The sequence below is a fragment of the Arvicanthis niloticus genome, chromosome 9, assembly GCF_011762505.2.
Source record: "Arvicanthis niloticus isolate mArvNil1 chromosome 9, mArvNil1.pat.X, whole genome shotgun sequence".
Taxonomy (NCBI): Eukaryota; Metazoa; Chordata; class Mammalia; order Rodentia; family Muridae; genus Arvicanthis; species Arvicanthis niloticus.
The window spans coordinates 58,333,223-58,361,193 of NC_047666.1; the positions used below are offsets into that span (position 1 = coordinate 58,333,223).

The 27,971-nt window shown below is 37.8% G+C and overlaps 1 protein-coding gene across 1 annotated transcript in view; it reads left to right on the forward strand.

The window, feature by feature from the left end:
* Kdm5a (lysine demethylase 5A) overlaps window positions 1-26,043 on the forward strand; it is a 75,535-nt gene extending 49,492 nt beyond the window's left edge. The window contains exons 18-28 of the mRNA XM_034511294.2: window positions 1,084-1,198; window positions 5,121-5,476; window positions 8,267-8,405; window positions 11,450-11,629; window positions 12,292-12,453; window positions 14,185-14,736; window positions 15,061-15,204; window positions 15,562-15,721; window positions 17,053-17,273; window positions 18,940-19,350; window positions 24,776-26,043. Coding sequence (XP_034367185.1) covers window positions 1,084-1,198; window positions 5,121-5,476; window positions 8,267-8,405; window positions 11,450-11,629; window positions 12,292-12,453; window positions 14,185-14,736; window positions 15,061-15,204; window positions 15,562-15,721; window positions 17,053-17,273; window positions 18,940-19,350; window positions 24,776-24,982 — 2,647 coding nt within the window. The 3' untranslated portion in view covers window positions 24,983-26,043. The remainder of the gene's footprint in view (window positions 1-1,083; window positions 1,199-5,120; window positions 5,477-8,266; window positions 8,406-11,449; window positions 11,630-12,291; window positions 12,454-14,184; window positions 14,737-15,060; window positions 15,205-15,561; window positions 15,722-17,052; window positions 17,274-18,939; window positions 19,351-24,775) is intronic.
* The last annotated feature ends 1,928 nt before the right edge of the window (window positions 26,044-27,971 follow it).

The following is a 27,971-nucleotide window of genomic DNA, read 5'->3' on the forward strand; positions in this document are numbered from 1 at the left end:
CGAACTCAAATCCAATTGCCTCTGCCTCCCAAGTGCTGGGATTAAAGGTGTGCGCCACCACTGCTGGGCTTCTGATTTACTTTTTAAGGAGAAGTTATATTTCTAATTTCACAATTTTCTATTCTTCAATAAACTTGTTCCATTCTGTAACACTCTTTGACTTGCTGTTATTCATATGTACAAGGTATGCTTTTGTTTAGTGTTTGCATTTGCTTTTCATTCAGCTTGGAGCTTTCTTCCTGCCATATATTAGACGGCTTGTTCACTTCTTTTTCCTTCTGTCCTTCCTACTTTATAAACATTTTCTGTGGTATTATTTTATAGTTATTCAATACATTTCTTCTATCTATGTGGTTATTTCTATAGTTCTTTACATTGGATTTTAAGTTTTTATTTTTTAGAATCTAATCAGAGAACCTTTGCTAGAGACATTTTCCAGTGTACATTAATTTGCTTTTAGGAAAGCTTGACCATTGACCATATTTTTCTGTGTCTCAGTATTATTCCATATCAGACAGAGCTCAGACATGTTTCAAAATAAGTGTACATGTAAAAGATTTTGGGGGACTGAAGAGATGGCTCCATGGTTAAGAGCACTGACTGTTTTTCCAGAGGACTCAGGTTCAGTTCCTAGCACCCCCTTGGCTTCAGTTCCGAGAGATCTGATGCCCTCTGTCCTTTTTGAGCATTGTACTCATGTGATATACATATGTGCAAGCAAAACATATACACAGAAAATAAGAATAACTATAGTTAAATAAAACAGATTTTGGGGTGTATTTAAGGGGTTCAGTAGTCTAAAGCAGGTCAAACCCGTATGTTCTCAATGTGAGCCTCTTAAGACACAAAGATTTCATTTTCTCAGTGGGCTTCATATTCTACCATGGGAATATATTTAATGTTTCAAATATATAGTAGTTATAGATTAGAAGACTGTTACTATTTCTTGATAATTATCGGGGGGGGGTTTATTCAACACTAGAATTCTAGGATTGCTAAGGGCTTAATTCATCGGAGAGTAGGAGCCCCATTTGATATCAGATTGACTGTATTTTTCTGTGTCTCAATATTATTTCATATCAGGCAGAGCTCAGATAGTGGGAAGACTCGGACCAAACTGACAGTAGAAGAATTGAAGGCCTTTGTCCAACAACTTGTTAGTCTTCCGTGTGTCATCAGCCAAACTCGACAAGTAAAGGTGAAACATTCTTTTTTGTTTTGTTTATGAACTTCTGTTCCGAATTAGAATTGTATGTATAGACTAGTGTTAGGTTCTGTGTATTGCTATGTAAGGAATCTTAGATAGCATATATATGAGATACAAGATTTAGATATTATGATTTGAGATTTAGTTAGACAGGGCAGTCTCTTGGCTTTTTTTTTTTTTTTTTTAAGTTGTTTTTCCTGCGTGTATGTCTGTGCACCGTGTGTGTACAGTGCTCATGGAAGGCAGGAGAGAGCATCATATCCCCTGGAACTGCAGTTACAGGTCATTTTCTCTACCATGTAGGTACTAGGAGTCGTCGCACTTGGGTCCTCTGGAAGAGCAGCCAGTGCTAGTGCTCTTAACCACTAAACCATAATTTATTTCTCCAGCCCCTTGGCCTTTATTCCATTTAAAAATCCTAAGCTATGAGTATTTTAGAGTTATTCTCTATGCTAATTTTGAGTCAAAGTTCCATCTAACACAAATGTATTTTAACTGCAGTGTACATAAAAAGAACCAAGGGTATAATGATTAGTTAATAATATGCACGATCTTTTAAAATCAGGGCTCTGACATTTCTAGGACTGTTATTATTTAATGATCATATAAAAATCTTAAAGGTGGCCAGACAGTGGTGGCACATGCCTTTAAAGCAAAACAAAACCTGCCAAAGGTCTATGTCAAGTAGTATTCTGCATAGTTAGTAATTTTGATATAGATATATATATATATATTTTTTTTTTTTAATTAACTCATCAGTTTGTAATATCTTAGGTTACATTCTTGTTGTATTGTACTTTGTTAGCTGCCTATTTTAGGAACAGTTTTCTTCTAAGGCTGCTTATAACACAATTTGTACCTCTTTTCTGCTTTTTCTCCTCTTTAAAAAAATGTTTATTTATTTATTTTTGAAGAATTTGGTTTTTATTTTGAAGATTTATTTATTTATTTTATGTATATGAGTATATTATAGCTGTCTTCAGACACACCAGAAGAGGGCATCAGATTACATTGTAGATGGTTATGAGCCACCATGTGGTTGCTGAGAATTGAACTCAGGACCTTTGGAAGAGCAGTCAGTGCTCTTAACCACTGAACCATCTCTCCAGCCCCTGTTTATTTTTTTATTATTGTTCTTAGCTTGACTAATAAGTGTTAAACTATATCAGCAAATATACTCCTTTCTTTAGGTGTGCTCTTTCCTAATACCTTCTTAATGTGATTCAAAAAGAATCAACCTATATCATGTTCATTTTCAAATCTCTAGCTCTGAGATTTTTTTTTTTCCTTTTTACCTTCCTACAGACCCTGTGTTCTGATGGATGCTCTTTATTTTTGTAGGCAGACTAAAAAGCATGGTAAAGGCCTTCTGATGAGTCAAAATACTTGTTTGCTTTGTTTCCAGTGCATCTTCCATTATTAGCTTTATCCCACAGTAAACCTCTTATTTCTTTTACTTACAGTTTGCTCTGTGCCATATCTTTGTGTGCGTGCGTGCGTGTTGTGGTTTTATGTGTATGGTGTTTTGTGTGTATGTATGTCTGTAGACCACTTGCATGTGTAGTGCCCAAGAAGTCTAAAAGAGGACATCTGATTCTTTGTAACTGGACTTAGAGATGATTGTAAATTTCTCTTTGTGTGTTGGAATCCAATCCTGGGTCCTCTGGAAGAACAGCCAGTCAGTGCACTTAGCAACTGAACCATCTCTCTGGTTCCTCTGCAGTACCTCTTGCTTAACTGTTTTTCTCTTTTCCTTTTTACTCATCTTAAATATAAATCGAATTAGATTCCTTTTCTATGATTAACATTTTCTTCTGGATCTCCAGAATTATCAAATGAAATCATTTTTTGTTTTGTTTTATTTTCAAGACAGGGTTTTTCTGTACAGTCCTAGCTGTTCAGAACTAGCTCTGTAGATCAGGCCAGCCTCTAACTCAGAGATTTCTCTGCCTCTGCCTCCTGAGTGCTGGGTTCAAAGGTGTGCGCCACCACTACCTGGCTTCAAATGAAAGCTTAACTTGCTGTAATCTGTAAGACATTGTCTCATCTTCTGCTTATTTAGGTTTGCTACTTGTCCTTTACTCACTTGTAGCAACATACTCAGCTCAAGCATCTCTGGAAATCATGTGCTTAGTAGCTCTTGGACTGTATGTACTTCAGTTAGTAGAATGCATATATAACATGCCAGAAACCCTGATCTCCAATATCAGATTAATAAAAAACAAAAACCAGTATAGCAATAAACATCTATAATCTCGGTGCTGAAGAGATAAACAATAGAAGGATCAGAAGTTCAAGGTCATATTTAGTTACATAGTGAGTTCAAGGTCAGCCTAGAATACATGAAAACCTGCCTCAAAACAAGGTATGGGGCAGTGACTAATGTTTGCCAGGCTTGAACACTTTCTACTACATTCCCATTACACCTCTTCATTTAATCTTTACTTTCCCTCTTCTCCCCTCCCTCCCTCCCATATGTATGATATGCATGCACTTACATATGTATGTTCATATCTGAACACATTTATACAGGTGCCTGTGTATATGAAGGCCAGTGGTGTCTTTTTCAACCATTCTCTACTTAATGAGGTGGGGTCTTTTTCAACTTTATTTACTGAGGCAGGGTATCTTGCTTGAACCTGGAGCTCTCACCTATTTAGCTAGTCAGTCCAGCCAGCCAACTTGTCCTGGAGCTTTTCTTTCTATGGCTGGCTCCAAGTCCTGAGATTACAAGCAGGCCACCATTCCTGCCCCATCTTTGTGTGGATCCTCACGTTTATACAGCAAGCATTTTATCTACTGAGCCATCTCCCTAATTCTTTGTTTTAGTTCTGGTTCACTCATACATGGTTACTACCTACTGCTAACTAATAATGCCTTTTTTCACCCTTTTTTTCACCTTGGGTCATTCTCTGTTAGGTTGTCCTGCTTTACATTTAGGATGTGTAACACTAATTGAAACAGTTTTATTTAGGTATTTACTACTATCTATATTAGAATGTATGGGGTCTATCACGATGGCTCAGGGGGTGGCGATGCTCACCACTAGGCTCACCAAATGAGTGCCATTCCTGATACCTGCGGAATCTGTGCTGCGATCCGCCTCCCACAAGTTGTCTCTGACTTAGGCACATTCCCTTCTCCCCATCTCGGGGGGGGGGGGGGCGCGGGGAGAAAAGGAAGGAAGGAAAAGAAAGAAAAGGGCAGAACAAAAGACATATGCTGTTTCTTTGATTGCAACAGACTTCAAAGAAACCATCTTGCTCTATCCTATATACTGTAGAAAAGCCTGTGTCTAAGTTAGTCATCTTCTAATATCTATTGAGTGAATTAGTCGTACTTTCCTTGCCATAAGAAGACATGTTTTATTGATCTAGCCATATTTTAATTGAAGAGGTAGAAGCTGGTGAGGTGGCTCAACATTACAGAGTACTGTTTGCTCTTCCTGAGGACCCAGGTGTGGATCCCAGCCCCTACATGGTTGTTCATGACCATTCTTAACTCCATTTTCAGGGGCTTTGAAACCCTCTTTTGCCCTTTCAGGGTACCAGGCACCCACACACACATGTGCACATATATGTAGAACATATATGCACATATAGGTAGAACACTCATGTATGTAAAAAAATCGTTTTAAAGGGGAGTGTAGAAAGAAATTAGTTACCAGGTAACATACTAAGATTTTCAGATGTGTAAATATCTTGTGCTAGTCTGGTGAGACTGTAAAAGGGCCTAGAATTAACACTATGCCTGAACTATTTCTAGCATTTGCTCTTTTATTTTTTTAGTGGTAATGTTGAGGATTGGGGATCAAACCAAAGGCCTTAGTACATACTAGGCAAATACTCTATAACTAGATGGGTTGTCAAACAAAATCTGCTGTTTATTTTTGTTTTATTTTTTACCTTTTCAGAATCTGCTGGATGACGTAGAAGAATTTCATGAACGTGCCCAGGAGGCCATGATGGATGAAACCCCAGATTCTTCCAAACTCCAAATGTTAATAGACATGGGCTCTAGTCTCTATGTGGAGCTACCTGAATTGCCCCGACTAAAGCAAGAACTACAGCAGGCACGGTGGCTGGATGAAGTAAGACTAACTCTATCAGATCCACAACAAGTCACTTTGGATGTCATGAAGAAATTGATTGACTCTGGGGTAGGCTTGGCACCTCACCATGCTGTGGAAAAAGCAATGGCTGAACTACAGGAACTCCTCACAGTCTCTGAACGATGGGAAGAGAAGGCTAAGGTCTGCCTGCAAGCAAGGTGAGCATGTTTTGGTGACAGCTGTCTCTTTAATAACTTAAGGGGTAGAGAGATGGCTCAGTGTTTAGAGCACTGCTTGCCTTTCCAAGGGACTCGGGTTGAAGTATCAGCACAAGGTAGCACACAATGAATTTGTAACTTCAATCCTAGAGGATCTGATACCCTCTTTTGGGTATCAGGGTATCCTCCAGGCACACACACGGTACATAGACATATATGCAAGAGAAAACACTCGTCCTAAGTAAGAGAGTCGATGAGATGGAGGAACATACAGCCTGTTTCATTAACTTACATTATTTGTCTTGTGCCTTTTGACCAATCACTAGTTATCAAATTTGGCTACATGTAGAACAGTTTCAGATATGTCCAGACTATTGTGTAATGGATGTTGTTAGGTAACTAAAATGATGAGAAATAGTATTGTTTCAAGTCTATGCTAGTAATACAATTACAAAATAAGAGTTACAAAATGCCCATTGAGGGGGAAGACTGTTCATTCAGCAGCTAAGAACAATGGCTCCTCTTCAAAGGATCCCTGGCTTTATTCTTAGCACCCATGTGGTGGCTGACAACTGTCTATAACTTCAGTTCCAGAGGATTCAAACACAGACGTGCACATAGGCAAAACACCCTTGGAAGTATTTGATAGGAAAAACTTCAGGTGATTTCATAGTTTTGCTTCTTAAAAGGGGCCTCTGTGTAGCTTGGATATTTTGCTTTGTAGATGCTGTGTAGAATACATACCAATATTTATTTATTTATAACTTCTGATATCCTAAATATTCAGATAACTATGTATCATCTGTTTGTGACAGTTCATGGAGATGGGAACATTTTAAATGGGGAAGAGGAAATGACTTTGGAATAAGAAACTAGTAATTTTTGATTAAGTCACTAAATTCTGATGATTTTGCCTCACTATATTTTTATCTGTCTTTAACTCTGTTGCCACTAGCTTAACTGTAATGATCATTATATATTTTCCCTTGAGTTTTGTAGTGCAGTGTTTGTGGATTATCTGCTACATATCACACTATCTCTATGTTCTGTGAGGACAGTAGTAAACAAGACCCAGAAGGTCCCAATTCCTATAGAGCTAATATTTCAGTGAGGAGAGAAAGGTAGATAAATGAATTTTAGATACTGAATATCTTGAACAAAATAAAAAGTTGTGATGTCTGGCCAGGTGATGGTTTGCAGCTGGGGTGGTTTAATCCCAGCAATTGAGAGGCAGAAGCAGGGAGATTTCTGTGTATACTAGGCCAGTCTGGTCTACAACGCAAGTTCCAGGGCTACACAAAGAAAGAACTCTATATCAAAAAGTTCACCACAAAAAAAAAAAAAAAAGGTGGTGGTATAGCTTTCTGGATCATATCTTAGTACATTTGATCTCTTAGCATTGATTACTATGTCTTCCATTTGCCTTTTCTTTGCCGCTTAAATAATGGCTTTTTCACAGAAATAACAGCCTTTTCCTTTTACTCTATATTGAATTTCCTTGGAAATTTCATAAGTTTATTTACCATCTTTGTATATATTTATATAGCAAAACTTTTTTTTCTTTTTTCTTTTTTTTTTTTTACATGGAGGTCTCACCATGTAGCTCTGGCTGTCCTGGAACTTTCTGTGTAGAATAGGCTGGCCTTGAACTCACAGAGGTCTATCAGGTGCTGGCATTAAAGGCATACATTACCACAGTATCCTAACTCATAAAATTTTAATCGATAACAAATTTCTTTGGTAAATGCTTTCTGGTTTTTTTAGTTAATTCCATTGAATTTTCCCACATGCCTCCTAACAAGGAACAGAATTCATGATAAGACAGTGCACTCCTTTAAAGCTTCCCACTGCTTTACATAGCAGATGTGTGAGGCTCAGAGTCCTTTATGTGTTGCTGCCCAAACTCTTGTAGTTCATGCTCACTCACACGCCATCTGCTCCCTGCACCTACCATACCATCTCCAATCGAAAAAGGAAACTGCCAACTTAAAAATAAATTTTGCCCATACTTCTTTTCACTTTCTTTCATTAGATAATGTACTCGTTTAGAGCCTTGGTTAAAGTACTTTCAAGTCTCTAGGCAGAATTAATTTACTATTACCTATGGCTTTGAGCCTAAAAAAATTTGTTCCTAGTTTTTAGTACCAGTGTAATTCTTAGATTTTGATGAGTGAGAATAAGGTCTTTGTTTTGTTCATCAGTGAATGCTCAGCATAAATGGGTTTCTGTTCTGTTGTTCCCTGTGTTTCTAGCCATGCCCACCTCTGATCATTGCTTGTATTTTAGAGTGGTAGAGTAGAGGTAGTCTAGCACTGAGTAAGTAAAAGGAGCCTGCAGCCAAGACTCATTCTCAATCAGAACATCCTGTGTGTCATGTACTACATCCAATTAGTTTATGAGAAATAAGATAGTTTTCTTCTCTGTAAAATAGAAATAAAGATGGTAGCTTTGTTTGCCTTGTGGGAGTGTGATAAGAATTAAATGAGTGGGGCCCAGAGAAGATGCCTCAGTGTTTAATAGCACTAACTGCTCTTCCAGAGGTCCTGAATTCAATTCCCAGCAACCACAGGTGGCTCACAACCATCTATAATAGGATCTGATGCCCTCTTCTGGTTTGTCTAAAAACAGTGACAGTGTATTCCTATACATAAAAAATATTAAAAAAAAAAAAAAAAAAAAGAATTAAATGAGTTCATGGATATGAGTTTCTAACACATTGGAAAATGATATTTTAATTCTTTTAGCAATTTAACTTTTACTTAGTATCTTGCTGTTTTATTGTTCATTTAGACCACGGCACAGTATGGCAAATTTAGAAAATATTGTGAATGAAGCCAAGAACATTCCAGCCTTTCTACCCAATGTGTTGTCCTTAAAAGAAGCCTTACAAAAGGCTCGTGAATGGACAGCTAAAGTGGAAGCTATTCAGGTAAAGAAACGTTCAGATTAGCCTGCCTATCAGGTAATGCCTTCTCATAAGTAAATGATATAAACCTTACTTCATTAGAATATGCTAATAAGGTAATAATTCATTTATTCTTTCCTCTGATTTTAAAATTCAGGATAAATACTAAATATTTAAAGATTACTAGCTTTGATTAGGAAAGTTGATAGAGTTAGATAATCAACTTTTCAGAGAAAGGGCGAGGCTGTTGTTTTTTGAGGCAGGGTCTCACTGTGTAGCTCTGATTGGTCATGAATATGAGTTTCTTACACATTGGAAACTGGCCTGGAACTTACTGCATAGACCAGTCTGGCCTCCAATTCACAGAGATCTGCCTGCCTCTGCTACCTCAGTAATGGGCTTAAAGTCACGTACTACCATTTCTGACTTACCTCCTTGATCTTTTTTTTTTTTTCCAGTTTTTTCAAGACAGGGTTTCTCTGTATAGCCCTGGCTGTCCTGGAACTCACTCTGTAGACCAGGCTGGCCTCGAACTCAGAAATCCACCTGCCTCTGCCTCCCAAGTGCAGGGGTTAAAGGCGTGCGCCACCACAGCCCGGCCCTTGATCATTTTTAAGGATTGTCAGTCCTTCGCTTTGGTAGAGTACTGACTTGGAGGCTCTGAGTGAATAGGTTCTTTTACTAGGACAGATCCTCAGGTTACATGACTTCTAGGTTGACCCAGAAGATATTCTGTAGTCAAGGGACAATAGCTGGGCACCAGAAGGAGTAAGAACGAACATATTATTTGTTTGCCCTTTTGATATTTGAGTGTTTTTATTTGTATGTTTAAGCTAACTCTTCTTATCCTACTACCTTAGTGATTTTTGCCATTAGTGTTTCATAATACCACAATATATTATTATTTAAAATCATTGTTTAATTGTATGTATTTGTGCCTGAATGTATGTTTGTGTACCACATTCATGCACAAGCCCAGAAAAACTAGAAGAGGGTTTTGAATTTCCTGAAACTGGAGTTATATGGTGTAGTAAGAAGTCATGTGGGTGTTAGAACTGAACCTGGGTCTAATACATGAACAAAAACTCTTAACTGCTGAGCCATCTCTCCAGTCCCCTATTTCTATATTATTATTGTAAAGAATTGATAGAGTGATTTGGTTATTTTTTGAAACACTATTTTATATGGTCTAAGTTGGCTTTAAGCTGTGTAGCTAAAGTGGGCCTTGAACTCTGAATTTACCTCCTATCTTCTAAATGCTGGGATTATATGCATACATCAGCAAAATTCATTGATTTTTTTTTTCTTTTTGTCTTTATTTTCCAAGATGTGTTGATGTGTCTTTAAAATAAAATTTCAAGCAACTATATCAGTTATGAGAAATAACCTTTTCCTAGAATATAGTATAATGCTTCTAAACACAAGTGATTTCATAACATAAAAATACTAAAATACCATGTGTTTAGGGTGAAAGTAATCATTCATAGCTTTCATTCTGTAACGTAGCAGGAGTGGTTATACAGTCTAAGATACTGTTTTTAATCTTATGTCCATAGAAACTAATTTTGGGGTTGTAATGGTAACATAGATTTCTACACTACAAAAAAGTTTCTTTTGTTGTCCTCTGTGATATTATTTATGGGGGCTGAAATAATGGCTCACAGGTTAGAGGATTTATTGCTTTTGTGGAGGACTTGGATTCAGTTTCCAGCACTCACATGGCAACTCACAACATCTGTAACTCTAGTTCCAGGGGATCCAACACTGCTGGCGTCTGTAGGCGCTGTACATGCTACACATACATATTAGCAAGACGGTCTTATAGAATCTTTTAAAAATATTTACTTTTAGTAGCAAATTCATTCTTTATTTCTAATTTCATTTATATATTTCTGTTCAGCTTGTTCTCTGAAATATTTTTACCTTACTGGTTCTCTTATTAATTATTAAAAGAAAAATTTTGGTAATTTGTTCATTACAAATTCTTCCTAGGTGTTAGTGGCACACATTTTTAGTCCCAGCACTTGAGAGGCAGAAGCAGATGGATCTCTGTGAGTTCAAGGCCAGCGTGGTCTACAGAGCTAATTCCAAGACCATCAAGGCGATCCTAAAACCTTGTCTTTTCAAAACAAAGCTGGGCAGTGGTGGCGCACGCCTTTAATCCCCGCACTTGGGAGGCAGAGGCAGGCGGATTTCTGAGTTCCAGGCCAGCCTGGTCTACAGAGTGAGTTCCAGGAAAGCCAGGGCTACACAGAGAAACCCTGTCTCAAATAACAAAAAAAAAAAAAAATTAAAAAAAAAAAATTAAAACAAAACAAGAGCCTGGAGAGATGCCTCAGTGGTTAAGAGCACTAACTGCTCTACCAGAGGTCCTGAGTTCAACTCCCAGCAACCACATGGTGGCTCACATCCATCTGTAATGGAATCCAATGTAATGGGATCTTCCGGTATGTCTGAAGACATTGACAGTGTACTCACACATATAAAATAAACAGCGACAACAAAAAGTTGAATTCCTTAGGAGGCAGAGGCAAGTGGATACCTGTGGGTGAGGTCAACCTGGCCTACACTGTCTCAAAAATAAATAAACTACATTAAATTAATTTTTACTAACTTTTTTTTGTAGAAAATTTGAAGTTTCAGTTCATTAAAGAGACCCAGTTACTTTATTTAAAACAGAAATTAACACAAGCCGGGCCGTGGTGGCACACGCCTTTAATCCCAGCCCTTGGGAGGCAGAGGCAGGTGGATTTCTGAGTTTGAGGCCAGCCTGGTCTACAGAGTGAGTTCCAGGACAGCCAGGGCTATACAGAGAAACCCTGTCTCGAAAAAAACCAAAAAAGAAAGAAAGAAAGAAATTAACACAAATACTGAAGATGTCCCTTAGTGGGGCTACTACCTGCCTAGTTTACAAGGCCTAGGTTCCATTCCCCTTTTTGAATTAAAAAAAAAAAAAAAAAGAAAAGAAAAGAAAAGAAAGAAAGAATGCATTGACTAAGTTTCTCCAAATACTTTGCCAGACTCCATGACAGAATTAAAATTGTATGGATCTACTTTTTCATTTCTAGAGCGGCAACAACTATGCTTACTTGGAACAGCTTGAGAGCTTATCTGCTAAAGGACGTCCTATCCCTGTGCGTCTTGATGCCTTGCCTCAAGTGGAATCACAAGTAGCAGCAGCACGGGCCTGGAGAGAGCGGACTGGGCGGACTTTCCTTAAGAAGAATTCCAGCCATACATTGTTGCAGGTGAAGATAACCATGTCTGCTTTAGCATTCTCTCAGCAGTTGATAAACCACTCCTGATAGAAGTGTTGACGAAAGGGTCTTTTCGGCTAATTTAGTCATCGTTATAATTAATTTCTATTAGCTAATATCAGATGTGGAATTGAAACTTGGTCTTAGGCAAACCCTTTTTTCATTAATCTATGCTGTATCCAGAAAAAGCAACCAGCATATATCTAAACCTTTGTCAATAGATTCTGCTGAAGAGTCTTATCCCTCAGAGAAAATTTAATTCCTTTTATCTTGAACAGTTGAACATCTTTAACAATAGTTAAAGAGGATAGATACACTTTGGAATTTCAGCCTTTATCCTTTGTCAAGCTGTCCCTTGTCTGAGTCTGTTTTTCTTATCAATAAAATCTGAGAAGTAGTAACTGCTGTGAATAGTTGTCAAATTTTAATTAGATAACATACCTGTGGTGTGATGACTGAGGGAGAAGGGAGAAGGATCACTAATAATTATAGGATAGACTGAGCTACAAAGTAAGATCTTGCCTCTTAAACATTAAAGTTAAATGAAAAGGTACCTTGGACATGGAAAGTGGTCCATTAATGGTTATTTTTACTCTCAAGAGTTTTAATTTTTAAACTAGTCTTTATTTTTAAATATTTTTAAAATTTTGCAGGTGCTAAGTCCACGAACTGACATTGGTGTGTATGGGAGTGGTAAAAACAGGAGGAAAAAAGTAAAAGAAATAATAGAAAAAGAAAAGGAGAAAGACCTAGACCTGGAGACTTTGAGTGACTTAGAAGAAGGACTGGAGGAGTCAAGAGATACAGCCATGGTGGTAAGGATCCAAGGGACAGACCTTGTATTTGCTCTCTCAATGCAAAATTTTATGAGGAAGTTAGCAGTTTCTTAACTATTTATTTACCTACCTTATTTGTGTGTGTCTGTGTGTCTGTGTGTATGTCTGTGTTTATGTGTTGTATGTGTACGCGTGTATTTGCATGTATGTCATAGTGTAAAAAGTTTGCTGTTCTTTTCCCAAGTTTCCCCTGCCCCTCACACACACACACACTTTTCTTCCTTCTTTTCTCTCTTTCTTTTTTGGCTGCTAGGAACCTAGACCTCATGTGTGGTCAAATGCTGTCTCACTGAGTTACATTCCCAAGCTCCACATTTATTCCTTACTGTTCTTATAATACTAAGTATTCCATCAAAGTAGTCCATATTTTACTGCATAGTTTTCTTTGTTTTGGTGCTTGGATTAAATGCGGGTTTCTAGACCGACCACCACAGTGCTCTATTGTTGGCTGTACCCCTTCATTCAGTTTTAAATATTTTGCTTGTTACTGAGCCTTTTCTGTTATAGGTAATAAAAAAAAAAAAGTGAATTTCTTTGTAGGACCTTCTCTTTTTTGGATCTCAAATATTTATCTTTTTTTTTTATGGTAAGAATATTCAAAGTCAGTTTTGGTGATCTTGAAATAATATCTTACATTATTACTACATGGATAAAAGCTACTCTTAAATGTAGGCTTTTTAAAAAAAATATTTATTAATTTTATGTATATGAGTACACTGTCGCTGTCTTCAGACACACCAGAAGACAGCATCAGATCCCATTACAGATGGTTGTGAGCCACCATGTGGTTGCTGGGAATTGAACTTAAGACCTCTGGAAGAACAGTCAATGTTCTTAACTGCTAAGCCATACATGTAGGCTTAGTGGCGTACAGTGGCTTACAGGCTTCAGGCATACATGTTGGAGACTGCTGTATACATAATAAATATTTTTTTTTTAAAGACTTCTTCTGTCTATAAATTTGAGGCCAAAGAAGATGATCTTCCATTAGAGAGCTTGCTCAGTAAGTCAGTCTTGTCAGCAAATAGAACTGGAAATTATTTCAATATTGTTTCTAACCTACCAGTAATTTAAAAAGAAAATATGCTGGTGGTACATGTGATCTTTAAATTACAGTTGTTCTTATTTACTGGGCTAAAGTGATTTTTACATAATACTATTGTAGTCGATCATCAGGCTTCTTGTGCTTCTCAATGAAATGAAGAGGTCTTCCCAAGGAAAGTAAAAATGTTTATCTGCCCTTGAGAATTGGGAAAACATTAGTTACTGTGTATGTTATGCTGGGGATTAGATTAGGCACTTTGGTGTATAATTGTATTTAATCCTTAAAACAATAAAATGTGATTGGTGGTGTGCCTGCACTTAAAACTAAAATCTGGAAAATTGGTACCTCAGACCATTGGTCTGTAAGTCCAATAGCCAGGCTTGGCACCTAGGGTGCTTGATCTCAAGAAATACCCTCTCTATATATACTGTTCCTTGCATAAAGTACTATGATATAATAATGTCCATTTCACAGGTGAGAAATGTTCGTGTCGAAATGTTTGTGTGATAACCCTACATTTCAGGAAGTTGCCACTAAACTTTTTATATGGGCAATACTCTGTTACCATAATGCTGGGACTTGGAGAAACATCCTTAGCTTAAACATTTGCTATTTTGTGGGTATTTTAGAATGATGCCTTTTAATTAAATGCCTGTTGTGTACAGGTGGCAGTTTTCAAAGAACGAGAGCAAAAGGAGATTGAAGCCATGCATTCCCTCAGAGCAGCCAACCTAGCCAAGATGACAATTGTGGACCGCATAGAAGAAGTGAAGTTTTGTATTTGCCGCAAGACAGCCAGTGGGTTTATGCTACAATGTGAGCTCTGCAAAGACTGGTTCCATAACAGCTGTGTTCCCCTTCCTAAATCAAGTTCCCAGAAAAAGGGATCCAGCTGGCAGGCTAAAGACGTAAAATTCCTTTGCCCTCTTTGCATGAGATCGCGGAGGCCGAGGCTAGAGACTATTCTGTCACTCCTGGTATCCCTTCAGAAGTTGCCTGTACGGTTGCCTGAAGGAGAGGCACTGCAGTGTTTGACAGAACGTGCCATGAGTTGGCAAGATAGAGCACGACAAGCTCTAGCCACAGATGAACTGTCCTCTGCCCTGGCCAAACTCTCTGTGTTAAGTCAACGTATGGTGGAACAAGCAGCTAGAGAAAAAACTGAAAAGATTATCAGTGCAGAACTCCAAAAGGCAGCTGCTAATCCAGATTTACAGGTCAGCTACTGATTTACCTTTTCATGTTTATGTGGTACTGTCTGTTAGTATGTAACTAGGAAAGCAACTATAATTTGCCAGCAGTTCTGTGATCCATAGCATCTTCTTTCTTCTGCATACACAGCTGTGCTTCTCAGTAAAAATTCAAGTCATTTTAGTGAAATACTATCTGAAAATATTCAGGTAGACTGTAACATATTTTCTGCTAACTGTTGAAGACGTCTCTTAGCTGCTTTTTAAGTAAATTAGTTACATTTTTGTTGGTGTTAAGCATACAGTAATTACCTGTGTTTGTTTAGTCTGTCTGTTCATCTTGTTGTTTAGGGACACTTACCTAGTTTCCAGCAGTCTGCTTTTAACCGGGTGGTAAGCAGTGTATCATCTTCCCCCCACCAAACAATGGACTATGATGATGAAGAAACAGATTCTGATGAAGATATTCGGGAGACATATGGCTATGACATGAAGGTAATTATAGGGACAGGCTAAGGATACATATCTGGTAAGTTCTGTTTTTAAAACTGCTGCCATTGGTGTTTAAGGACTGAGGATGGAAGAGAAACCTAGTCATGTATTTGTCTTGAGTATGTGGTAATGACAGTTTTTCAAAACTTAAAAAGAAACAAAAGTGAAACTTTAAATAACATCTTGCATTTGTGGTAAGGTGCTCCTGCCATGGTGATTATGTATTATGTAATATTATAGTTAATTTTAATGTCATGTTTTTAGTGTCTTATGTCAGAAGTTTTTAACCTGAAAGCTTTTATTTTTAGCTTTTTCTAAATTAAGTGGTTACAATTCTGATAACTTTTCTTTGTTCTTTAGGATTCAGCCAGTGTGAAGTCCTCTAGCAGTCTGGAACCAAATCTCTTTTGTGATGAAGAGATTCCCATCAAATCTGAGGAAGTGGTGACTCACATGTGGACAGCACCTTCATTCTGTGCAGAGCATGCATATTCTTCTGCTTCTAAGAGTTGTTCTCAAGGTAGGAATTACCCACCGGAAATGGTATAATCTTGGCAAGGTGGTACATGCTTGTCATCCAAGCATTGGAGATGTAGGCAGGAGAGCCCAGGAGTTTAAGTTCATTCTTGCCTATCAGATAGCAAGTTTGAGGCCAGCCTAGGCTACCTGAGATCCTGTCTTCCTAAAAAGAAGTGGGCCTGGAAGATGGTTCAACACCAGCCATGTAAATCTGACAGCCTACCTTTGATTTCCAGAACCCTTATAAAAGCACTAGATGCAGGGGCATGTGTATGTAGTCCTGGTACTGGTGCAAGAAATAGTGAGTGGAGACAGATTTGGCTGGGAATTCTCAGGCCAGCTAGTCTGCAGTAAGTAGCACAACAGGAGAAACAACAGGTTCCTCAACAGACTCGAAGCATTGTCGTCTGATCTCCACATGTTGTGACATACATGTACCTGGACTCAAATGCACATAACACACACATAAAATAAATAAAAAGCAAACAAAACAGAAAACATAAGGGTTGGAGATTGAGTTTGGTTGTAGTGTTTGCCTAGCAAGTAAAAGGCCTAGATCTGGTTCTAAGCCCAGAGAAAAACAAAATAATATATATTTAGAAAGTTAATTGACATAGCTTAATCTTTTAGTTAATTTTAAAGTTAATTGACATATCTTAATCTTTTCTGACATATTAATCCAGATTGTCAACCCCTCTTGAATACATAATCTGGTTGTCACCTAATGAGAGAGCTTGAAAACACTGCTGTGGTTGTGAAAAGCCAAAATTTGTTTTCATTTCTATTATTAGGTGATGGCCTGAAAATATAACAGAAGTATAGAGTCTCAACTAGGAATGTTTTTTAGGTCACATGATCACGTGTCACATTTGTGTGGAATCTCTGTTACACCTTTGTTTACCCTCTACCTGCTGAGTGCCAGCTGTCAAGGGACTCACTGATGCTTAATATCTGTATAGGACTTGGAGTTGATTGGTTTGTCTTGCGATTTTTATTTTATTTTTTTAAATGTATGTATGAGTGTTTGGTATTCTTAATTGTTAGGAACTTCTTTCTTTTTATGAATTTTTTTCTTACTGATGTTCACTTTTCTTCTACCTAGAGAAAATAAGTAATACTTTATTTTCACTCCTCTGGAAAATGGAGATTATTTTCTCTATGATAAACTTTAGAAATTTTATGGATCATTATCTTATCCATTTAGTACAGTTTTTTAAAACCTTTTTTTTTTTGTACTAAAATAATGAATTCAGTTATTTAAAGTTACTATAAAGGGGAGAGGTAAATTTTTTTCTAAACTTTTGCTTTGTTTCTTGATGTCTTTGGGGAAAGGTTCTAGCACTCCAAGAAAGCAGCCTCGGAAGAGCCCTTTAGTTCCCAGAAGTTTGGAGCCTCCAGTATTGGAATTGTCTCCTGGAGCAAAAGCCCAGTTGGAAGAACTCATGATGGTTGGAGATCTCCTAGAGGTGTCTCTTGATGAGACACAGCACATATGGCGGATCTTGCAGGCCACACATCCACCCTCAGAGGACAGATTCTTACACATCATGGAGGTATGGACTTGATGCTGACTTCATTAGTGATTTTAACCTGTCCATGTTGCTTAGTAGTGCTGCAGCTGGCAACAGGATGGCTGAGTGGGTAGTAGTTTGACAGTCATGTTCTCTCATTTAAGCAAAAATATTTGTTTCCTTGTTTTCTTCATTGAAATTTTATATAATGATTCTTTTATTTCTACTAGAGAGAAGAAAGGATAAAAAAACACATGGCTTATAATTCTAAAACAGGGGAAGTAGAGGCAAGAAGATCAGGCATTCAGAACCATCCTTGGCTACACTGAGGCTAGCCTCCACTACACAAGCTCTTTTCTCAGACACACATAAACTGATAAAGCAGTTTAGGGGCTGGAGAGATGTTAAGATTATTCATATGCTCTAGGTCAGTTCCCAACACACCCACATTGGGTGTCTCACAACCACCCGTAACTTCAGCTCTAGGGGATCTGAAGCCTCTTCTACTTCAAAAGCCCCTCCACTCACATGCATATACCCCTACAGAAACACACATAATTTAAAATACCTTTTTTTTTTTTTTAATCAAACCGTTTTATAACAGTCACTTAGATAACTAGATAAATGTTGAAATTTTTAAAAGGTTGGGCTGGGGAATTGCCTGCTTTGCAAATATGAGGACCAGAGTTTGGCACATAAACATTTTTTTTTTTAAAAAAAGTAGATGCTCTTGGTGGCCTGCCTATAATCCCAGTTTGTAGAAGGCAGAGGCAGGGAATCTCTGGAGCAAACTGGCTAGTCACACTAGCCAAAATGGTGAGCTCCATGTTTAATTAGAGACTGTACCTCAGTTTACAAGGTGGAGAGTTACTGAGGAAGACATGTGACATCAACATCAGCTTCCACACCCGTTGGGACTTACATATACATGTATGCACATACATGTATATATAAGGCAGAGGCAGGGAGATTTCTGAGTTCGAGGCCAGCCTGGTCTACAGAGTGAGATCCAGGTTGGCCAGGCTATACAGAGAAACCCTGTCTCGAAAAAAACCAACCCCCCCCCCCCAAAAAAAAATAATGTTGGAGGCTGGAAAGACAGCTCACCAGTTAAGAACACTGGCTCTATTTCCAGAGGACCCTGATTCCATTCCCAGCACCCACATTACAGCTTACAACTGTCTGTAATTCCACCTCCAGGGGATTAGACAGTCTCACACAGGCATACATGCAGGCAAAACACCAATGCACATAAAATAAAAATGCATGAATCATTGAAATAGATAAAGTCTCAAAAAAATTAAAGTGTTGGTACAGTAGCTGCAACACAAGATCTATCATCTTACCTTTTTTGAGTAACAGTTCAGTTCTATTATATACATCCATATTGTATGTAAATACCACCACAATACATTTCTAGAACTTATTCACTCTCACTATATAGACCAGGCTACTCTTGAACTTGAAGCCACCCCATTGCAGCCACTTCCCAAGTGCTGGGATTACAGATCTGTACTTAGCTAGCTTCTTAGAACTTTGTAATCATCCCAAACAGGAAATCTGAATCATTAAAAAAAATAGTTGTTTCCGTCTCCTCCACCTCCTATTCTGCTTTTTGTCCAATTTTCTTGTTCTAAGTACCTCATAAAAGAGAATGACACTATATTTAAGTTTTGTATTAAGATTTGATTAATTTCATATTTTAAAGGATGATAGCATAGAAGAGAAACCATTAAAAATGAAAGGAAAGGATTCTTCAGAGAAGAAACGGAAACGAAAGCTAGAAAAGGTGGAACAGTTTTTTGGAGAAGGAAAACAGAAGACCAAGGAGCCAAAGAAAATAGATAAACCTAAAAAGAAGAAATTAAAATTAAATGTGGACAAATCAAAAGAGCTTAATAAATTGGCCAAGAAGTTAGCAAAAGAAGAAGAGCGAAAGAAAAAGAAAGAGAAGGCTGCCGCCGCCAAAGTGGAGCTTGTGAAAGAGAGCACTGAGAAGAAACGAGAGAGGAAGGTGCTGGATATCCCCTCAAAGTACGACTGGTCGGGCGCAGAGGAGTCTGACGATGAGAACGCTGTGTGTGCAGCCCAGAACTGCCAAAGGCCCTGTAAGGACAAGGTGAGGTGCGAGGGTTCATTGCCTGCTGTGAAGGGCGGCAGATGTGTGCATGTGAAAATAGTATAGTGTGATGCCAGAATTTGGACTTCAGACATATTTTTAAACCATTTTAATTAAGCTTCTTAAGTATGTGTTAACGGAAGAAGTTTTTAAGTCATTTACTAGAAATGTACAGAAGCATAGAGAACTTGACACCCTGGCAAGCACTGTACTCCTCATACACAGTGCAGGTCAGTCTTCAAAATACTCTTCTGACCTGAAAAATTCATCTTTGTCTTATTTATATTTGAACAGTACTCTCTTAATATATATTTAATAAGATACTCTCTTAAATAGAAAATGATTTTTAAAGCAAGTAATTCAGACTCACAATGTTATTGTTAAAATTTTTCAGCCTAGGCTAGTAGATGGCCTAGTTGTTAAAGGTACTTGTCACCGAGTTTACCAACCTGAGTTCACAGAACCACATGATATAAGAGAAAGCTAGATTCCTCAGGTTGTCCTCTCACCCCTACATATGGACTGTTATGTGCATTGCAAATACGTGTAGTAACTTGTTTATTTGGTTGGTTGGTTGAGTGGTTGGTTGGTTGGGCTTTTTTGTTTTGTTTTGTTTTGTTTTCTTGGTTTTTCAAGATAGGGTTTCTCCATGTAGCCCTGGCTGTCCTAGAACCCTCTCTGTAGACCAGGCTGGCCTCAAAATGAGAATTCCACCTGCCTCTTGCCTCCTGAGTGTTGAGATTAACGGCAAACACCACCACCGCCTGGCTCATGTAGTAACTTTTTAATCCTAAATTTTAAGTACAGTAATTCAGTGTTGGCTCTTTTTTAGGTGATGCTTTCATTAGTTTCTGGGAGAAATAGACAGACTTTATTGGAGGAAAAAAAAAATCTCAATTCTTTAAGTGACTGAAGACATCTTTTATTCTTCCTCTCAAGAATACTAGAAAGAACCCATTGTAGTGATACAAAACAATTCAGCACCTGGGAGGTAGAGAAAATAAAGATTTCAAGTTAGAGACAGCTTGAGCTACCAAAAATTTAAAACCAATATGTAATTTTAAAGGGCTAGGAAGATGGCTCAGTTGTTGAAGCTTGCATGTAAGATCCTGAGTACTGGAACCTATGTAAACGCTGGGCATAACAGCATGTGTCTGTAACAGTAGCATTGAGGTGAAGGAGAGGGAGGGCAGATGAGAGACAGGAGCAGCCCCCAGATTTGCTGGCCACAGTCTAGCCACTTGCTGAACTCCAGGTTCAGTGAGAGATCCTGTCTCAAAAACTATGGTGTAGAGCATTAAAGGAAGACGCCTGATGTCGATTGACCTGCTGCTGCTACACACAATTTGAAAGTTGTACCCCACTTACTTTCTGAATAATAAAATTAACACATTTTTAGAGCCTGAAAAGGGACCAAGAAGTCTCTTGTTCCAGCTTCTCACGTTTATAGATGATGGTGTGAGCAAAGTTACAGAGCTAACTAGTAGCAGAGCCACAGAAGGAAAAAGCCAGCCCTGGTCTCCAACTGTTGCAGATTGATTCTCTACTAAATCCCCAACTCACGGGTCATTCTTCATTTATTAACTAAACAAGCTGATGGGAAGTTAGCTTTTCCTCTTTGGCTGTGAAGACAGCAGCTCAGGGCTCTTAGCTCCTTCTTCTATGTTCTTCCTCTTTAGCTGATTTTCAATAATTTCAATACTAGCAGTGTGTCCCCCTCCTCTTCCTTCAGCATGTAAACACTGCAGGCACCACCACCCACTCACTATACAATTAAATATAAATTAACTCATGGAAAAAAAGAGGACACAGTCTGTGAGAGCACTTGGTAACAGGAGACGCTGTGTAAATGTAAAGAGGTGAGATTTGCTCCTACCATAATTGATATTTATGTGGGTACATTTTGGTAGAACATAGATTTAGCTACATATTTTGGAAAAATGTTTAAAGGTTAACATTATATTTTTCCCTGACATTATCATTATAAAACTAATATTGTATTTCTTTGTTTAGTTTTATGCAGATTATTTCAGATTATAAAAATTTCATCTCCACTGCTATTTTGCAGGGTTTTTTTTTCTGGCACTGGTTTACTAAATTAAAATTTTTCATTGGGCTGTAGTGGTACACACCTTTCTAGCATTCTTGAAGCAGAGGAGGTGACTGGCTGTGAGTTAGAAGCCAGTCTGGTCTATATAGGAGTTCCAAGACAGCTAGAGTTACACACAGAGAAACTGTCTTTTTTTTTTTTTTTTTTTTTTTTTTTTTAAGTTTTTTCAACTTTCTTTATTTGTATTTAAGTACCTAACAAATGTCTGATATACAACTTCAGAATAAGAAAAACACTTAAAACACTTTTTCAGGAAAACACCATGCTCTTTAAAAATCATGCTGAATGACCCTTCATCATTTCTCCTATCAATAATGGATAATGGATATTAATTTTTCTCAAAATAAAAAGATTGGGAAAACAGTTTTTAAGATTGTTTACTTGAATGTACATAGCTTCAGTGGCAAAATAGCTAACAAAGAATAAAGAAAGGTAATATCAGAGTAAGGTGAGGGTTTCTGAAAGTCTATTTTTTCCATCAGCTATGAAATTTGAGCTGAAATTAACTTTTAAAACAAGATAGAAGTAGGTTTGGAAATGTTTTAATCTAGATGCTTTTTCTCCCTGAGGTCTGCTCATTTATCCTAGTTTGCTCCTAGGCAAACTAGAATGGTTAGTCACAATGCTTAGAGTACAGATATTGATTAAACTAGTAAGCTAAGGCCATCACTAAATATTAGTTTTCTTTCTTTCCTCCAACAGTATTACACTGTAATGTATACAACAAAATACAAATTGCCTGGAACTTAAGTCTGAGAATTGTCTGTGGATTCAGTTAACATTTTGAACTTTAATTTGATTTGTGCTCCTGTGGGGCTTTTTATACAGAAGTAGAATTAGGGTTGATTGTTAATAAAGAAATTGATGAATGAAGGATACAATTTCCTTACTTGGATTATCAGGGTAAGTTGTTATATAACCAGAAGGCTGAAGCAGAATCTGCACAAATGAATATCCACCTCAAGAAAAGTCTTTATTTATTTATCTATTTATTGATTTTTTTTTTTTTGAAGCAATGGAAGGGTTAAGATTAGGAGGTACTTCTAACCAAGATCACAAGAGAGAAAGTACTGCCTTTCTTATTTGAAAGAAAATAATAGATTTAGTTTTTAGAAACTTGAAACCAGTAGACACAGTGAAAAAATAGATTTAAAAACCATACAATGCCTTTTTTTTTTTTTTTTTTGGTAGCAAATACCAATACCTCTGATTTGGTAACATTTTTTTTCCTGTGGACTAGCATAAATGAAGACTTGATTAAGTTAATAGGGTTAGAGGTAGGAGCAAAGGAATCCGTTGGCTAGGGTGTCATTATAAAATAGCATAGGATCTCAAATCCCATGAAATGCTGGTCGTTTTTCTAATTACATGCTCCAAATACCCAGAAAACTCATCTTCAGTTCACTTGCAGTAGTTAGCATTTATAAATGTTTACTTTCCTACAGGTCCTTTACGTTTACTTTATTCTACAGCCTATTACATCCTAGTTTTTCTCTGGTTACAGCAGGAACTTTTTTTTATTTCTTTGGGTGGGACAGGGGGTGTTCTACTTTGTTTTGTTTGAGACAGGGTCTCTCTGTGTAGCTCTGGCTGTACTGGAACTCACTCTGTAGACCAGGCTGGCCTCAAACTCAGAGATCTTCCTGCCTCTGCCTCTCGAGTGCTAGAATTAAAGGTGAGCACCACCACTGCCTGGCTGTTATCAGTTTTATAACTATACTTTTGCTTTCTGCTGAGGCAAAACATCCAGTTATAAACAAATGGAATTTAGTTTAGTTGGGAATAATTAAGTTCCTCTGAATTTACGGGAAGCAATATTACAGACAGCAGTGGTCTGAAATAAGTAGGAATCATGTAGAATGTCTTTAAGTCCACACTTAGTTCTCAGAGTATGTACTTTGCTTAATAAAACTTACAACTTTGCCGTAGTGATCCCAACACTCTGGAGACTGAGACAGGAGGGTCTCAAGTGTAAGCCTCGCAGAGTGCTAGACTGAAGATGAAGATGAGGCTTACCTAGGCTACACAGTAAGACTATATGCTTAGGAGGAAACACCTCAAGAATTTAATTACAGGGGGGAAACGGACAGATATTTAAGAACAATACAAATATTTAAGAATGCTTAAAATAGAAATGATAAAATAATAAAAACCAAATGGCAATATTTTATAAATAATTTTTCCATCCTCTATTATAAGACCAAGACTTACTGACATGACTGTTGTTTTATAAGCTATGGAAGCATTTTAAAACTACTCACTTTCCCTAAATAAAACTTATTTACCTAGCCAAGGCCTTCTTTGTCCTTCTGGCTGTGTTAAGGGGCTTCTTTGATCCCTTAATCATTCTTTACTCCAAGGTCTGATAAAGCTTAGGATTTTAAGTGGCTTCCTGTATTGCCACCTCAGTGACCAGCCTTTGTGTTGTGAAGGGGGATGCCTGTAGCTCTTGTTATCGTAATGATAGATCTTGTCTAATATGACATTAAGTATACGGTCATCTTCCGAATAGAAAAGCCTGAAGTTGCACTTTTCTACTTTACTGTTAGCACCAAGGTTTTAAGTCACCAAACTAAAGCCTTTCGTGCCTCTTCTAGTCACTGTAGGGTCTGAAGGATCAGTGTTTGCCTGGCATCTGCCGCTTACACCTGTCACTTTCTCAGTCAGACTAATTTTAAACCCCAGAGTTAATCTATTGACCTGTGTCTTTGACTGTTGTAATTGGTTAACTTGTAAGATTTGACCTCTGATATTTGCTAACTTTTTATAGGGAGTTGTATTTGTAACGGAAGAAGAGAAGAATAAAAAATAGTAGTTTTAAAAGTGGCCTATGTGACTGCTTTTCTAAAAAGGTATTTAATGCTCTTAGTACTTTGGCTTATCTCTTTGAAATAAAGCTAATCCACAGGACTGCCTCACGTTGTTGTCCTCTTTCTTTCTTGATTGTTAATTGCATTATTTTAGAGCCTAGAAATTGTTAATATTAGCTAAAACTACTTGGCTGCTCTATTAGAAGTTTCCTTTTTTGTTAAGTATTCCCCAATCATGTTTCTGCCTCACTAGGAACCCCAGGTATTCATAAGGTAATGGAGTACCTAAGAGGCCTAATTTTGTGGACACACTATGGTAAAATATAATTTGGGGGTATTAACTTCTCAGCTTCTTTCTTTGAAAAATAACCCCATAAGAAGTCATATCTATCTCTGGATATTTCAGTTGTTTGCTCTTCTTAATTCCAAGAAAGTTCTCTGGTTTGCTTTTATTCTGGCCTTACTATTATGATGCTAAACATTTCCCAATCTTTGTCTTCTACAGGTAGACTGGGTACAGTGTGATGGTGGCTGTGATGAGTGGTTTCATCAAGTTTGTGTTGGTGTATCCCCAGAAATGGCTGAAAATGAAGATTACATCTGTATAAACTGTGCAAAGAAGCAGGGGCCAGATAGCCCAGGCCAAGCACCACCTCCTCCCTTTCTAATGAGCTACAAACTACCAATGGAGGATCTTAAAGAGACCAGTTAGCAGATGTCCTGTTAGCTTGCAACATGGGGGGAAGTGGACCACATTGAGACCTTACTCATCAAGCAGAGTGGTTCTGACCACTCAGAATGTTGTTTCCAAAGATGAATGGACTTAAGAAAAAGTCCTCTTAATGCTGGCTTCCTCTCTGCATGGATTGTGTGGGCTCCATTCTCTTATCATCTGTGCAGAGGATGTCGTCTTTGGTGCAGCAGCCAAGTATTTCAACTCTTGACTCCTTTGAGTATGGTTTGCTGAATTAAGGTCAGGTTCTAATGGAACTCTCAGGAGGCTGTTTGGCATTAACACTTGGATTGCTTAGTGGGGCATATAAGAAGTGTCTGTCAGCCAACTGATGCTAGTTGTAGAAGGCTACAACATACAGGTGGTGCCATCAGAAGGCCCTGACTTTCCTTAATTAGGATAATTGGACAGGAGTCAGAGTACAACTCTGTCCGTAATTACTGACATTTATGCCCTACTGATCCAGTTAAGAGGAGCAGGCCAAAGTTATCCCTTCTAGAAGTCTTGGGGTGGCAGTGCAGTCTATGATCTCAGCTGCTTGTGCTTAATTATACCAATAGAAAATCCTCCAAAAGAGCCCCTCACTTTCCTCAGGGGTATGTCAGCAGGTTAGCACATCTGACTAGACTGGATTCTGGGAAGAAGAGTTGTTTTGTTTTCTTACTTCAAGGCAAGTAGCCCATTGGTTTGGGAAGTCCATCTGGGTCTGTGTTTTAGAGAAGAAAAGTAGGTACACGGATCCAGGTTTCTGGAGGGCGTAAGGTTGGCTAATGAGAACGTTGTACTGAGCCTCGGTGATGCATGCTTCTCTGGGAAACCCTCACTCACAAGTATTCCAGACTCCACCATGCTTCATGCATGGCTATGAGCAAGACTGGCAGATAACAGCTTTTGCCTTGCAGCCCTAACCCCAATGCCTGCAGTTTCCAACATGGCCCCAGCAGATGTGGATGAGTAACACCATGGCTTCATCAGAGGATGTGGGGCTGTAGGTCCTCTGGGTGTGAAGCTGTTCGAGTAAATCCGTTTTTAAAAAGAAAGACTTGTTTTTACTTTTTTCTAAATGTCTCTGACTACTGACTGTTCTATAGATTATTTTTCCTTTTTTGATATACATATATGAATATAGATCTATATATATATATATATATATTTACTGTTACCAGCAGCATATGATAGAGTTTGAGCATCAAAAATCCATTTGAGAGCTTGCATTTTCTTTCTGCTTTTTGATAAAGAAATCCCATTCCTTCCTTGTAGTACAAGGAGTTAGCACTTCCTTCTTTATTCTTACCTAAACATATCTTCCACTTTTCTTCTATTCAAATAGATAATATATTTCCTCCTTGTTGGGACTTGTCCCTGTCTGTGGGCAGCTTGGTCTTATTCCAGTCAGTGCTGAATGTTTTGTATGTTTGAAACTATGGTGCTGTGCCCCCTCCCCCCCCCCATTGGGTTCTGTGTTCTTATTAAGGTCTTAGGTGGACTCTGTAAACTCCTGCTAGAAGGGGACTAATATATTTTAAAGGACAAAAAGGTTTTCTAAAAATAGTGTTTATCTTCACTATGCTTTGTTCTTTACCTTGGTTTAAGAATCTAAAATTTGACTTAAGCTTATCAGTTGTCCTGTTAAAGGGGGCATTGAGCAAACCTAGAAAGTTTGTAGCCTCTGTTCCCCTTTGCCCCAGTCTCTTAAAGAAATGTCTTCTAGTAACTAGAAGTGAGATGTACTGTCCAGTTACAGACTGTGTGGGTATGAGGGTTACCTCAAAAGGCATCTTAGGAAAAGAAAAGTTTTCTTACGAAACCAACCCCTTAACCCAAGTGCTAACCAGGCTTGTCCCTGATTAGTTTCCAAGGTCAAATGAGACATACACATGCAGGTGGTACGGCTGTAGGTACAACATCCAGTTTCTGAAACTACTTTCTCTGGTTTATACTACCTACTTTTTGGTCTCTTCACTTAATGTTAAGTAACCTATCTTGACCAGTTATGTTGTTTGAATGTGTTGCTGTGCTTGTATCTTGAATTTCCATCTCAATGTGAGTGTAAGTTAAGATCTCAGTAGTGGTTATAAGGTTAATTAAGTAAATAGCTAATTTCACACATTTTCATTTTACCAAACATGAAGATTACCACTTAAGAATTTTATTTGGTTTTTGTTAACAATGAAAAAAAAGCACAATATTTCTTACCTTTTAGTCTTTGTAAAAGACTTGAGATACTTGTGGTTTAAAAATTGAGTGTACACCAACCCTTCAGAAATTTACATTGTAAGTGATAGAATCCCAGAATATATTTTACAATTTTGATTTTCCATCCAGTTAACTGTGTTATCAATAGTAAAGAGTCATGAAGATACTGAAAGGTGACTGTTTGAGTAATAATTTGTGTTCTTTGTACAGTGTTTGTCTATTGAGACCTCAGAAATAGGCAGTCTGTACCTGTGAATAGGCAGTCTACCTGTGAATAGCTGCCTATCATCTTCTGATGTTTTGAAACTTTTAAATATATAACTTAATTGATTCATTTGGCTCTTCTGTACTTATTTGAAGAATTTGATTTGTCTTAACCATAGATTTAGACAAAAACTCAAAAGACCATAAGAGAGAGGCTGGAAAGATGACTCAACGGTTAAAAATACTGGCTGCTCTTCCAGAGGACCCAGGTTCAGTTCTCAGCACCACATGGTGGTTCACAGCCATCTGTACCATCCTCTTCTGTACTCCAAGAGCTCTGTACACATGTGGTACACAGACAGTAGTTCTGGAAAATACTCAAATACAAATACAAGTAATTAAAATCTTTTTAAAATTCTTATTTTAAGGATATAAGAGAAAATAGCACTCTACCCACAAATTAACCCTAGAGTTTGTGAATTAATAAGAGTCATCTATTTAACGAAAAGTAGATGTTCTGATGTAAAGCTTTGTTTCAGAAGAATTACAAGTAACTCCATTCTTCTGT